This window comes from Jaculus jaculus, chromosome 9, assembly GCF_020740685.1.
Source record: "Jaculus jaculus isolate mJacJac1 chromosome 9, mJacJac1.mat.Y.cur, whole genome shotgun sequence".
In the NCBI taxonomy this organism is placed as follows: Eukaryota; Metazoa; Chordata; class Mammalia; order Rodentia; family Dipodidae; genus Jaculus; species Jaculus jaculus.
In genome coordinates, this window is record NC_059110.1 from 90022740 (window position 1) to 90038192 (window position 15453).

The 15453-nt window shown below is 41.3% G+C and overlaps 1 protein-coding gene and 1 pseudogene across 3 annotated transcripts in view; both read right to left on the minus strand.

Annotated features, from left to right (window-relative positions):
- Positions 1-15453, minus strand: part of Myo1d (myosin ID) — a 394397-nt gene that overhangs the window by 91806 nt on the left and 287138 nt on the right. For 2 of the 3 annotated variants that reach the window (XM_045158230.1, XM_045158231.1), the window contains exons 21-22: positions 9633-9787; positions 7914-8025 (exon numbers count right to left, since the gene is read on the minus strand). In XM_045158230.1, the coding sequence (XP_045014165.1) occupies positions 7959-8025; positions 9633-9787 (222 nt within the window). In that variant the 3' untranslated portion in view covers positions 7914-7958. The remainder of the gene's footprint in view (positions 1-7913; positions 8026-9632; positions 9788-15453) is intronic. The other variant, XM_045158229.1, reaches the window with a different exon arrangement.
- LOC123463385 lies at positions 2760-5189 on the minus strand (annotated as a pseudogene).

A 15453-nucleotide genomic window follows, 5' to 3' on the forward strand; every position in this document is an offset into this window, starting at 1 on the left:
GCTCACTGACAAGGAGAGTCTGAAATTGTTTCTTGTTAGTTGTTAAAGAATACTGAATGAAAACCTTCAATCCTCAGCACAGAACATATCCATGGCTCTTTCAGCTCATAAACCTCATAGGTGCCAACTTACTATCTTGAAACACTTAATCCCTCTGCCCTCAGATATGTTACGATGCTTCGAGCTATAATTTTGTAGGTGGTACATGAGGTATTTGGAAAGGGAAGGGCATTATAGCGGGATTCTTCCTTTCTTTCACATAGAAGGCAAGGTGCACATATCTTAGAGGAAGAGTTAGAAGTGCCTTACTACCAATGGGTACAGCAGCAGTTATCTTCTTACCGATAAGCATCCGATTAGTACTTACAGACAACTCTCTACATGCTTGGCATGGTTTGAAATACTAGGAAACTGCCATGAACAGTGGAAACAAAGGCCATGCTTATGTGGACTCATACGTCAACTGGGACACCTGCAATAAACACACAGCCAGGGAAGGCCTGCAAGGCAACATGGGAGCAGAGGTGAAGGACAGTCTTGTCTGTGGGTCCACTGTGTTGCGATGTTTCCAGTATCTCTCTGTGGAAAGCTGGCATCTCTTCCTAGGTGTTTATATGGATGTGTACGGGAGGGCAAGGAGGGTCAGTTATGACCACTCACTCTTCTGCCATCATAGGTTAGATGCCTTCACAATAACAACCTTAAATAGCCCATGCTGGAGGCTAGAAAGAGGGCCCAGTGCTTAAGAGTGCTTGCTTACAAGGCCTGCTGGCCAGGGTTTGATTCCTTAGTACCCTAGTAGGGCCAGATGGACAAAGTGGTACATGTATCTGGAGCTTGCTCACAGTGTCAAGAGGTCTATACTCACTCTCACTCACTCTCTCAAATAAGTAAATAAAATATAAAAAAGAACCAACCAACCAAACAAACAAAAAACAGCCAAAACTAGATATGGTCATATACTCTGATAATCCCAGTACTTGAGAGACCAATGCATGAGGAAAATAGTGAGTTGGAGGCCAAACAGAGCTAAACAGCAAAACCTTGTTAAAAGGACAAAAGAAAAGGCTCCAAAACTCTACTAAGTTGGGCCAAAATTTAATTAACCAATCCTCTATGGTTGGCAATCGAAAAGGTTTATTTTTAACTATTTATTTTCCTTGCATATTTTTAGTTGAGACATAAATGACTGTGCTAGACATCTAGGCATTTGGGGAAAGCAGTTCAGAATTAAAGATCAAGGGCTATGAAAACATGCCCTAGAGAGTGGGGGAGTCACCCTGGGAGCAAGCAGGAAGGCACTGACGGAGTGATGGGTAGTTCAAGATCTGAGGCCCTGGGACAGGACTCCTTCTGCTTCCCACACTCCTGTTTGGAGGCTGACCCTTTTCTGGCCCCTGACTCACACTCTCTGGGTAGTAACAGTGATGTACAGCCACTGGCCAAATGCCTGTGCCTGTCTATTGGCATGAGTCTGCCCATGGTTTTAAGAGCCAAAACAAAAACAAACTGCATCAGAGAAGCAGGCCAAATGTTCAGTTAAGTTCAGTTAGTAATATTCATTTAATTAAGCAGATACTAAAGATACTATTTATGAAAGGCAAGGAAGCATATATCACTGACATCTGGCTTTTACCTGCAGATATAGAACAGGAAAAATGAGCAATTTCAGTACCTGAAATTGGGACTATACCAAGGCTTTTAGCATGGGCCACTGTTTAAGGCAGATGGGTCCTTTGAAAGCTTAATACTACAGGTTTTGGTGACTCCTGTGTTAGGAAGGCCAATGTGAGAGCATCTGTCTACTGATGGGCAGAACTGCTCACTACCAGCAAGTATTTGAATGAAATGTAAACCAAGAGTCAAGTTTGTCACCATTCAAGCTGTATGAGCAGACTGGTCTGGCAAACCCTGCTTCTGCAGCAGCAGGAAGAGCAGCCCGACTCTGTCCGTGCAGGTGCATGAGAACACGAAGATCAGTAAACAACACACAAAGCAGCCAATAATCCCAGAGGACTATTCAAGATCCGGAAATGCCATAAGACACGTCATTCACTTAGAAAGTAGATTTGCCTTATTCTACCTTTCTAAACAAGAAAAAAAAAAAAAAAAAGGAATTCAGAAACATGTATAAAATGCTAAAAATAAATTGTAACTTACTTCAGTGAAAAAATTAGATAACATATTTATTATAAAAGGTTGACAATAAAAAATACTCTCCATACTACTTTTCCCCCAGTACTGAGGTGTCCCCCCTCTAGAAACAGCAATCAATGTCCTGTATATCTTTCTAGGTACAGTGTATAATATGCATCATTATGTTGTGTTACTATATATCTATATCAGAATATATATTGATAAGTAAGGAAAAGAGGCAAGGCACACAATGATGTATGTAGCATACTACCACTTAAGTAGAAATTATGAGAGAGATCTATAATTTATTATTTATTTATTTTTAACAGCAACACACAGAAGGTCATCATGATCAGACAGGAAATGAACAGAGCTGGGCAGCCCAGCCTGGCCCTTCTTAGGGACCAAGATATAACAAACACAAAGTGAACACAAAGAGGGGGCAGATGTCAAATTTGGTCTTGAACAGGTGAGGTAGTAAAGTAGCGATTTTGGTAAGGGACATAGCAGAAATCAAGATTAGGAGGGAAAGACATGTGTCCCCTCCTCAGTGCTGAGGCAGAGGCACTTGGCTCAGTCTCTTGCTACTACCCACACAAGGGCTGGGTGGCTCCGTGGCCCTTTCAGTGGCACAGAGGCTGTTTCTGATTGAGTCTCTGGAAAAAGCTTTTGTCAAACTTCTAAGTGTTGATCATGATTGCACAAGGGCACAGTCTTGATGATCCTAGGAAACCTAGAGTGCCCTGGGACCTGATGCAGCTCAAATTCTCATAGCTTGTTTTGCTCCCAGTGCAGCCTGCTGCTGTGTCTTTACCAAATGAAGGGTAGAGTCAAGGTAGCAACCACTGTTAATAAATGCCACAAACCATGAAGCTGATGGCCATGGATGCCTACTCCTTTGTTCCAAACTCATTCATTCAGCTCTTCATCAGCTCATAGTAGAACTAGCACAGAGCTGAGAATAGGCTCTCAAAGGACTGTGGGCCCCAGCTGGTCCACTGAACCACCATGGACTGGACACAGTGGCTAGCTCCTTGTATGCTATGGCTGAGCCTGCAGCTTGGCCTGCACAAGCTCCAGGGGGCTGATCACTGTCACAGTGCCTGTGTGGGCCAGCCACCTGGGTGCGCAGAGGTCAGAGGTTAGGGCTCGACCACATAGGAAAGCCTTGAGTTGGCTGTAGGCACGGAAGTACATGGTAGCAGTGGTGCATCCACAATGCCAGTGAAGTGAGTAAGATCTGAAACCAGGTATTGCAGTGGGCCACTTGGGCACAGATGCAGGGGCTCCAGGACTGCATTGCAATGTAGGAGGCATGTCCATTGTGTGGAGATACTCCAGAGTCTAGAGGGAGGTTATAGCTCACTGGCTACCAAGGGCTGCTGAGACTGTAGGTGGACCTTTTGCTGTCCAAGGTGTCAAGAAGTGGGAAGTAGGCCGGGCGTGGTGGCGCATGCCTTTAATCCCAGCACTTGGGAGGCAGAGGTAGGAGGATCACTGTGAGTTCGAGGCCACCCTGAGACTACATAGTGAATTCCAAGTCAGCCTGGGCCAGAGTGAGACCCTACCTCGAAAAAAAAAAACCAAAAAAAAAAAAAAAAAAAAAGAAGTGGGAAGTGGTCACAGCCCTAGCCCGAGGTCACCATTGGGTATGGGGGACTAATGTCCCCAGGATCTTTTTCAATTATTTTGGTGTGTCAATCCTGGAAGGCCCTTAGCAGCCCTGTTGCCAGTAGAAGTGGTATGTAGAATAACTAAATGTTATCTATTAGTTTGTTTATGTGAGACATGGTCTCAGTCTGTACCCAGGCTGGCCTGGAACTTTCAGTGATCTTTCTATATCTCAGCTTCCCAAACGCTGGGAGTATAGGCATGAGCCACCACACCCAAGTTACAATACATTTCTCTATTTAAGGATACATCTATATCTACACAAATACTACACATACCATTCTATACCTTGCTTTCTTCCTTTTGTTTCAGACATGGTTTTTCTTTTCTTTTTTTCTTTTTTTGAGGTAGGGTCTCACTCTGGTCCAGGCTGACCTGGAATTAACTATGTAGTCTCAGGGTGGCCTCGAACTCATGGCAAGCCTCCTACCTCTGCCTCCTGAGTGCTGCGATTAAAGGCATGTGCCACCACTCCCAGCCCAGACATGATTTTATATCAATATAGATAGATGTCTTTGGTACTGGCTTTATTCAAGATGAATAAAGACCTGAGAAGCTCAGTAAGTGAACCTGTTTAACTTTCCATGTGACTGGGTTTTCACTGGTTCTGTTGGTGAAATTGTTCCTCTGTAGAGTATAGCCTGGAATTGCCCATGTCGTTCTGTCAGGTGATTCTAGTGGCATGTGTTCTAACTTGATGATCCTTGAATTATACTACTGCTTCTTGTTCTTCCTCTTTCTCCTTCCCCCTTCTTTGTAGTGTTAGGGATCAAGTCCAAGTTCTTGCATATGCTGGGTAAGTACTCTACTACTGAGATATTTACCACTCTTTGGAATATGCTGTTAAAAACTGTTTTTAGGGCTAAGGATGCTGCTTAGTGGTAGAGCACATGTGCTTAACATGTGTGGGTCTCTCCTCTCCCAAGTTCACTCACTGGAACCAGAGAAAAAAAGGCTGTCTTCAGATGTTTCAGAGCATATGAAACATATGTGACGGATGCTTAGGGAGGCCAGAATAACAGGTACAGTTGAGTTACAACTGCAGGGACAGGTTAATTTATATTCAGCTACATTAGGTTTTGGGATTCCTATGGAAGTGTCAAGAAAGGTCTGGCTTCAGCTCATCTAGAAATTTGACTTGGATCTTCATTTTATATCTTCCATGTCTCAAATTAACTTATAGATATCTCAAATAATGGGTGATATATTTCTGCCATTTGTATGCCTGGTAATCTTTGACTGGATGTGGGATGTTGTGAATACTACCTCACTGGGTGTTACTCATGAGCTCTGCTCCAGGATATGTTACTTGGAAGGAGTCTGATCCCTCAGGGTCTTGCTTTGAAGATTGATTAGGCAGCATTTACTGTAACAGCATCCATCGTAGGGCTGATGATTCTTCCTACTGAGGCAAGATCCTTGTATGTATCCTCATCCAAATGCCTGTGATGACTGAGTGCTCAGTGTGTCTTGGTAGAACTCATGCTATTCCTGGCTGTGAGTGCTTGTGCAGTTCCTTTTGGTCCTCTCAGTAGTCTGCTTCCTAACTGTGGGTGGCTCCCCTTCCCATGTACCAATCAGCATTCTGGGAACACCTAGGGGATCTCATGCAGCTATCTTACAGGTTTCTATGTACAACAATCTTCTCTGGTCCTCTGATCTGCAGATTTGTTGCCCAGACTCTCCATAGCCTCCTTGGCTTTGGATGTCCACTGTGCTTCACTTCGGTTCCCTGCACGCACATGGTCTGGCAGCTCTGTCAAAAGGATGCTGAAGGCAAGTGCAGGTCTCACCGTGCTTGTTTTCAGCTCTCAGGGACCAATGTGTCCTGTGTTGTCTAATGTCCAAGGTCTTGAAAGTGGTTGTTTTGTGTTTTAATCTATGTTTTTTTTTGAGGTAGGGTCTCACTCTAGCTCAGGCTGACCTGGAATTCACTATGTAGTCTCAGGGTAGTTTTGAACTCATGTTAATCCTCCTACCTCTGCCTCCTGAGTGCTGTGATTAAACATGTATACCACCATACCTGGCTTTCATCTATTTTTGTTTTTCTAAAGCAGGAGGGTAGGTCTACTTGCCTGCCTCCAACATTTTTAGGTTTCACTTGTAGTCAAGACTGGCCTCAACTCTTTTTAAAAATTATTTATTTATTTGTGGGGGGTGGGGGGCTGGGGGAGCAAAGAGAGAAAGAGAGAGAAAGAAGGACTAGAGAGAAGGAGAGGGAAAGACAGAAAGAGAAATGTGCATTGTGTGCATGTGCACATGCCAGGACCTCCTACTGCTGCAAACAAACTTGAGATGCATGCTACACTTTGTACATCTGGCTTTACATGGGTACTGCCTAATTGAAGCAAGGATGGTAGGCTTTGCAAGTAAGTATGTTTAACTTCTGAAACATCTCTGCAGCTCCTGGCCTCAATCTCTTGATTCTCTTGCCTCAGTGTTCTGAGTGATGGAATTACAGGCAAACACTACCACACCCCCTTAAAAAATAGTTGCTAGGAGAAGGTTCAGTGGACAAAGCATTTGTCACATAAGCCTGAAGACTAGAGATCAGATTCCAGCACTAAAGAGGTAGAGATGAGATCCTAGAGCAAACTGCCTAGCTATACCAGTCACATCAGTGAACCTTAGGCTCAAGCGAGAGACCATGCCTTGTAAATAAAGTGGAAAGAGATCAAGGAATGTCAGTCTCTGGTCTACATATGCACATATATTCTTGCACACACACAACACATGCACATGCACACAAAGTACAGGTACATATATACAAAACTCATATTATTCTTTTTCTTTATCTGCCTTTACTATTTTCTTTGCATAGTTCTCTTGCTGTTTCCTTCTGGCTCCTTACTTGCCTGTCATGGGGAAGACACTTGCTGAGAAGAGGTAACCTAGCAAGGGCAGTGCTATGGTTTCAATTTGGGCTCACATCAGCCTCTCTTCAAACTGCCATGTCTTCTGCACAAGGCCATTCTTTACTTGGCCCATATATATTCTTCTTCACTTGGGTCAGCATGGCCTACAAGAGATTTCCTTAGGCTGCAGGCCCTCCAAACCATTTCTGCTCAGCTGGCTCTGGATGGCAGCTGCAAACATGCTTCTTATTTGATCCTAATCCTGTATTTACTCATTTTGTGTGTTTATTCATTAGCATGAGTTTGACTTTTATCAAATAGCATTTTTTAGCTGGGTGTGGTGGCACATACCCTTAGTCCCAGCACTTGGGAGGCTGAGGTAGGAGGATCACTATGAGTTTGAATCCACTTCTTGTGGGCATTTAATTTAGGATTAAATAATATTTTTGTACTCAACAGGGACTGACTATACTTTCCTTTCTTTAAAAAAAAATTGTGTGTGTGTTATGTGTGGGTGGGGTGGGGTGTGCACCAGGTCTCTTGCTGCTGAATGCCAGGTACTAGTGCTACTTTTTACATCCAGCTTATGTGGGTGGCTTGTGAGTTGAAACCAGGCTGTAGGTTTTGCAAGCAAGTGCCTTTAACTACTGAGCCATCTTCCCAGTCCTGAACTATACTTTTACTATCCTTATTTGTTTTGGGTATAGTTTGTACTATAGACTAAAGAGTTCTTTTTTCCTGTCAAATTGGTATATATCTTCCTTCTATCTGAAACTCTGATGGAATTTTGTTCATGGAATTCAAGTTTTATTCTTCTCTTTTCAATTTTCTCTTTTAAATGGCTATGACTCCTGTTAAAGTCTATCTATAGCATTCAGGCACGGTGGAATAATCCTGAAATTCTAGCATTCAGGAGGTAAAGGCAGAGGCAGGAGGATCTTAAGCTTGAGGCCAGTCTGGGCTATATAGGGGTAAGTCTATCTCTGGTTCTATGGCATGTTTTGCAAGTGTGAGTCCCCTTACCTAACTTCTGATTAGAGAACTTCTCAGAATGTGCTTTAGGGAAAAGATGTAGAACTTAAGGAATTGGTCTGGAGGTAAATCCCTCTCTCTCTTTGTTTTTTCATCATTAATGCAAGGACAAGTATGATTATATGGCACATTGTTAAATTTATAAAACACAATGTGAATTTCAAAGTCACACCAGTGATAAGACAATCAGGGAAAATAGCTAGAAAAACTGAAACTAACCTTTCCTTGTCAAGTCAATAGCAGGTTGATGACTATAACTCTAAGTCAAAATTTCAAGCCTGAGATTTCTGACTTCAGGAAAGAGGTTTTATGTCTTCTTACCACCAGATCTCTAAATTTATAAGACAGAAACAACAAGAATAAACTGAGGAGAAAAACTAGCATCTTGACATTTGTTCTTCTTACAATTATGAATTTTAAAGAAATTAAAAAGTCTAACATATGTTAAAGATATGAGACATACACCTAGAAATGGAGCTCAAAATGTACATGCTACGAGAAGAGAACTATTGATAGATTTTATCACTTGTAATTTTCCTCCACAGGTCATGATTAAGCATAATTTTACTTATGACATTTAGAAGTATTAATTACATACAGTATTTAAATGTCCATTTTGGGGACTGGGGAGTTGGCTTAGTGGTTAAAAGTGCTTGCTATGCAAGCCTGACAACTAGAATTCAGATCCCCAGAACCAACATACAGCTGGATGCAATGGTACAAGTGCCTATAATCCCAACGTGCCTATAGCAATAGGAGCAGAGTCAGGAGAATCCCATAGCTTGTGCGCCATTTAGTCTAGTATTTCCAGTGTCAAAAACAAGGGAGCAGCTGCTTCAAGCAAGTAGAAGGCAAAGACAGACACCTGAAGGCTGTCCTCTGTATGCATGTTGTGGCACACATGTGCCCATATATACACACACATCATACATATATACACACATCCACCCACAAATCCATTTTGAATTAGATAAAAGGTTTAATAATATAAAAACTATATAACGAACTGCTAAAATTATCTATCAGCAAAAATAAATAGCAGTATTAGACATGTGATTCTAACTATATCTTTGAGGTAAAGAAAAGTACAAGAGTGCTTGGTCATTCCTGAGGACAAGGAAAGTGCCTTTCAGGAAGAAAAGGAACTGTTGTCACCACCTGCATCATTTTGTAGACAGTGATTTTGATGAGTGCTCCTGTCCCAGTATCAGGGTGGGGTGGGGAGGCAAAGACAGTATGCCTCAATGAGAACATTTAACTCTGGGGGAACATGCCCCATCCCCAGTACTCCATGACTGCTTACAGGAAGAAAAACTTCATCTCTAACAACTTTAACAAGTAACCCAAAATCACTCCTGCTTAAAATTATTCATTCACTCTCCAGATCAGCACTTAGTTGATAGTTCCTACATCTCTGTTCACTCAAGCTCCCCAATACTATCTGGCTTTCCTATGAAGTTCACAGAAAATGCCATTTTTCATTGTGATTGTTTCTATAGTAGTTACTGTCTAGCCTGGGATTTTTTTTTAGTCTTTATGGACCTACATGTTATCTTAAATCTGCTTTCTAATTTGTTTATCATCATAGTAGATTATGTGTGGGATATAATTATGTGTGGGATAAAGAAGCTGTAACAATAGGAATATAAAGTAATTTCTTCTATTGTTTGAATTTAATTACATTTGGATTGACAGTGAAGAAACAACCACTAGGGAAATCTCTCATTGTTGGTGCAGCTAGATGCTGGAACAGTAGAAGATCATTCTTGAGACCAAGACTTGCTATTTTTACCTTCTATGAAACATAGGACATAACTTATCTTTATGGAGGAAAATAACTTAAGATATTCACACTGGCATAAAACAAGTTCAACAATTAATATGATAAATGATTTCATATATTTAAATTTTGTCTTAGTTACAAAGATAAAACTTTACCTTTTGAAATGATTCACCAGGACTCCAACAAGCTCTCCAATTCGACTCTCGTGGGTTGGCTGTTTGCTGAAGAGGCAGACAATGAGGTCTTTGTTGTCTTTTGTATGGAACACTACAAGTTCGTCCTTTCCATTGGAGACACTCAGACCAGTTAACTGCAAGGTGACAGACAAAACATGGAAAACTAGTAGGATGGTCCTCAGAAGAAAGGATTGAAAACACAGTTTGTAGTGGTTTTGTTCAATGATGCTAATGACCTTAGACTTTGTTGAGTTTCACAGAATAAGCAGATGGATGGCAATAATAAAGGTAAAGGCAGAACTGGATATAAGTGTTAACAGAAATCAGAGGAAATCAATGACTCAAAAAGATTATTCTTTCAGTAGACAAACTTCTAGTGTAAAAGAAAAATACAGAGATCTAATTGCCTGTATGAGGAACAGAAGAGGGGCTATCACTACATACCACAAGGACATTAGATCTAAAGGGATTGTTTAGAACAACTCTATGTACAATAACTTATATAACAACTTCAATGAAACCAATGCCTTGAAATCTACACACTACCAATCCCCTCTAGTTTAATTCTGTATCTATTGAAGAAATTATTAAAAATCTTACAAAAGAGAAAACTTTAGGCCCAGATGAATTCATCAGTGATTTGCACCAAATATTTCAAGAAGAAATAACACCAATTCACCATGCTTCTTCTAGAAAATAGAAAGGAACACAACTAACTCACTTTAAGAGTCATTTTTATTCTAATACCAAAAATAAATACAGGCATTACACAACTGATATCCTTCATGACCCTGGATATGAAAAAATTTGCAAGCATGGCTGGGAACCTCATGGAACTGTTTGGGTAGGACTCCTACCACCCAGCCAGGCCTTGCCTCCATCAGCATCAGCAGATATGCTGGAAAAGGAGTCCCTCCCCTGCAAAAAAAAATCCAGAAGAAGGGTACACGTGGAAAGCAACTCAGTGATAGCCTCCAGGAGAGACCCCGAAAGGATCTTACTCTAAAGATCCAGTCTCAGTTACATTCTATAGGAGGGACCCTAGGTGCATCACACTGTACACATGAGGCAATAAGTAACGCTGGGCATTCAAACCCAGGTGGGCCTGTCACCCCTCACCCCCTCAATGTCTATGGGGTTCTGAAACATCAGGGAGCAGGAAGCTGCCATCCTAGAGTGGAATTTCCTACATACAGCTCAGAACCCTTCTCGGTGCCAGTTAGGCCCAGCACTGCAGTCCACAAGGTCTCCAAGCTGAGGACACACCAACTGGCAGGTAGTGGGAACGTAAAGCTGTGCATCCATGCCCAGGTCAGCATCCCCCCATCTACCATGTGCTAGGATCTGGGAGCCACCATTCCACAGCAGAATCCCTACCTGCAGTTGGTGACACCCTCTTGGCCACAGCCCACAAGGTCCCTGGGCTGATTGCCCACCAAAGGACAGGTAAGGCTGGGTGCTCATGTCCTTAGGGCTTCTCACCCCTCCCCTGTGGGAACCAGCTCCTGAAAGTGCTGTGAACAGAGAGCAGTGACCCATAGCACACTATACTCTTTCTGGTGGCACCAGCAATGCAGCCCACAGAGTTCTGAGGCTGATCACACTCCAAAGGCCAAGCAGGGGGTAATTCTGGACATCCAAGTCCAGGAAGGCTTCCTCCCTCCCCACAAGTGTACAGGGTCTGCACCTGCAGTGATGAGAAAGCAGCCACACTAGCAGCATTACTTTCCCCCAGCGGAACTCCCTCTCATTACCTAGTCCTGTAGCATTGGCACTGTGGCCCACAGGGTCCTGGGGCCTAGAACACATCAAAGGCCAGGGAGTGGAGTGGTAAAACTCAAATCCAGGTGAGCTCCACAAATACTTGGCTTGGTAATGATTGAGCAGTGAGCTGAGCTGCCACACTTAGCAAGGAACCCTCATCCTGTAGCCTGAGACTCTTGACCTGTCTTATGGCTAACACTATGCCTGAGACACACAGGGTCCTGGAGATGATCTCACTCAAAATCTCAGGTAGTGATGAGCACTGGAAAAACATGGCCTTCCTCTGACACTGAGCAGGCCAACTCTCCCAGGGCCACTCTCAGACACACCTAGAGGCTACACAAGGAGGGCCCTACTCAGACTCAAATGCACCTAGCCCAAGTAGGTATAGAGACCACTCTCCCATTCTCACCTTGACCACAGCTGTCCAGGCCACCCAACAGGCACCAAAGAAGCTACAACTGCCACACTGTTTACAAAACAAGGGGACTATCTTGAGATGGGCAAACTCCAACCCAAACAATGTAAGACATCAAGCCAAAAGATTCCCACTAAGAATGACTAATCCCATAAGGGCAGCCTCCAAGGAATTCACAGAGGAAACTCTAAATATAGGCTCCCATAATAAAATAATAACAGCATATTAAATAAACTCAATGAGGCTGTGAACAAGAGGCTGAATGATCCAAACAGAATCTTCAAAAAGAATGTAAAATAGAACTTCAAGCATGGCTAAATGAAGAAAACCAAGAAAATGAACACTAAGCATGGCTAAAGGAAATGTAAGCAAGTTAACAAGAAGAATTTAATAGATGCCTGGATGAAATGGAAGAGAACCAACCAAATATTCTCATTATAAGGCTTGATATAACTGAAGAGAATCAAACAGAACTTAGCAGACAAACAAATGAGATAGAGGAGAATCAACAAAAATATGAACTCAATGGTCAGTGGAACAAGCTCAAAGAGGACATGATCAAATTCAGGAATAAAATCCAAGAGACAATAAGAAAGTCAAACCAGGAAATAATGAAATTCAGTAAAGCGATGGAGATAATGAGGAAAGGCATACTGGATAATAAAAATGAAGTATCTCCTTTAAAAGGTTCCCCAAAAACTTCCACCAACAGAATAGAGCATGCAGAGGGCAGAATATCAGAACTCAAGGACAGGACTGAGGAACTTGTGTGGGAGTCCAAAAGTTATGACAAGTACAGAAACAAACAAACAAACATATATATTTTTTTAAATTATTTATTTATTTATTTGAGAGCGACAGACAGAGAGAGAAAGACAGATAGAGGGAGAGAGAGAGAATGGGCGCGCCAGGGCCTCCAGCCTCTGCGAACGAACTCCAGACGCGTGCGCCCCCTTGTGCATCTGGCTGACGTGGGACCTAGGGAACCGAGCCTCGAACCGGGGTCCTTAGGCTTCACAGGCGAGCGCTTAACCGCTAAGCCGTCTCTCCAGCCCCAAACAAACATATTAACAGAAGTGAGGGAAATGTGGGATACATTAAAAAATCCAAATATCTGGATTATAGGCAAACAAGAAGGAGAAGAAACACAAACCAAAGGCATAAAGAATATCTTCAACATAACTATTGAAGAAACATTTTCTACCCTCACAAAAGACACCAATCAGGTACAGGAGGCTTTCAGAGCACCAAACAGGATCAGAGAAAAATTTCTCCATATCACATTCTAGTTAAAACTCTAAACATTGAGCCAGGCATGGTGGTACACACCTTTAATCCCAGTGCTTGGGAGGCCAAGGCAGGAGGATCACTGTACGTATGAGGACAATCTGAGACCACATAGTGAATTTCAGGTCCATATAGGCTAGAATGAGACCCTACCTTGAAAAATAAACAACAACAACAAAAAACCAAAAAACAGAAAAACTCCAAACAAAACAAAACCTCTAACACTGAAGACAATGAGACATTACTAAAAGCTGCAACAGAAAAACAACTTGTTACATACAAAGGTAAGCCAATCAGAATTACCTCTGATCTCAATGGAAACTCTAAAAGTCAGAATGGCTTGGAATGGAGTAGTTCAAATTTTTAAAGACCACACTGCCAACCCAAACTAGTAAACATAACAAAACTATCCTTCATAATAGATGATTGTTATAGTCAGCTTTGTGTTTTTAGCAGAAAACACCTGACCAAGAACAACTTATGGGAGGAAAGGGTTTATTTTGGCTTACAGACTCAAAGGGAAGCTCCATGATGGCAGGGGAAAATGATGGCAGGAGCACAGTGTGGAAATCACCTCCTGGTCGACATCAGGTAGACCACAGCAGCCAGAGAGTGTGCCAAACACAGGCAAGGGGAAGCTGGCAATAATACCCATAACCCTATTCCCAACAATACACTTCCTTCAGAAGGTACAAATCCCCGAGTTGCCACCAGTTGGGGACCTAGCATTCATAACACTTAAGTTTATAGGAGATACCTGAATCAAACTGCCACAATGGTGAAAAGAAATCTTTCCATGATTAAAGTCAGCTTTATTAATATATAAGCATGAAACCAATTCTATGGAGAATACTACAGGTAATACTCGATACAGAAGAGATGAACAAGCATACTTAAGAGAACAACTAAATCTAGAACAGACATGACAAGATTCAAAGCTCAAGAAAATACCACACTCCATAAAACTTCCAACAAGGCAGGGACTAATTTAAACTTCATAGTCATAACTGTGAATATTAATAGACTCAACTCCCCAATCTAAAGACAAGGGGTAACAAATTGGATCAGAAAAATGTATCCTTTCATTTGCTATCTACAAGAAACCCTCTTTAACTTCAGATAGGCACCTCCTTAGGGTGAAAGGTTGGAAATAATTTTTCAAGCCCACAAAAGTAAGAAACAAGTAGGTGCAGCTATACTAATATCTGATAAGATAGACTTTAAACCAAAAGTAATAAGAGGAGACAAAGAAGGTCACTTCTTACTCATTAAGGGAATAATCCAACAAGAAGACACTACAACCATAACTTTTTTGCACCAAACATAGGTGCATCAAATCTTATAAAATAAGATATACTAGAAAATGAACCAATAATCAATCCTAACACAATAGTAGGAGACTTTTAATGCTCTGCTTTATCACTAGACAGACAATCCAAGAAGAAAACTAACAGAGAAATAATGAAGGTAAAGAACACCATAGATAAATTTGACTTAATAGACATCTACAGAACATTCCACCCTAACTCCACAGACTACATACATTCTTCTCAGCAGAGCATGGAACCTTCTCTAAAATAGATCACATATTAGGGCATAAAGCACATCTCTAAAAATTTAGGAAAATTGTTATAACTCTTGGTATTACATCTGACAACAATGCAACAAACCTAGAAATCAACAAGAGAAACAACAAAAAATACAACTACTCCTGTTGACTAAATAACTCACTATTAAACGATGACTGGATCATCATAGAAATCAAAAGAGAAGTCCATAAGTTTCTAGAACTGAATGATAATGAAAACACTATATACCAAAACTTATGGGACACAATGAAGGCAGTCCTAACAGGGAGTTTATAGCACTAAATGTATACATTATAAAGTCAGAGACAGCTCAAGTCAATGATTTAACAACCCACCTGAAAGTAATGGAAAAACAAGACCAATCAAAATCTAAAAGTACCAGATGGAAAGAAATAATTAAAATCAGTATAGAAATCAATAATTGGAAATTAAGAAAACAATTTTAAAAATTGATGAAATGAAGAGTCAATTCTTTGAAAAAATAAATAAGATTGATAACCCCTTGGTCAAATTAAAAGGAAACAAACTCAAATCAACAGGATTAGAAATGAAAATGGAGGTGTTATAACAGATACCAATGAAACTGGAAATATCATCTGGATATATTTAAAAAAACCTATATTCTATAAAACTAAACAATCTGGAAGAAATGGATCATTTCTTTGACTCTTACCATGTACCAAATTAAATCAACAAGAGATCAATTACCTAAATAAAGCGGAACATCAAACAAGATAGAAAA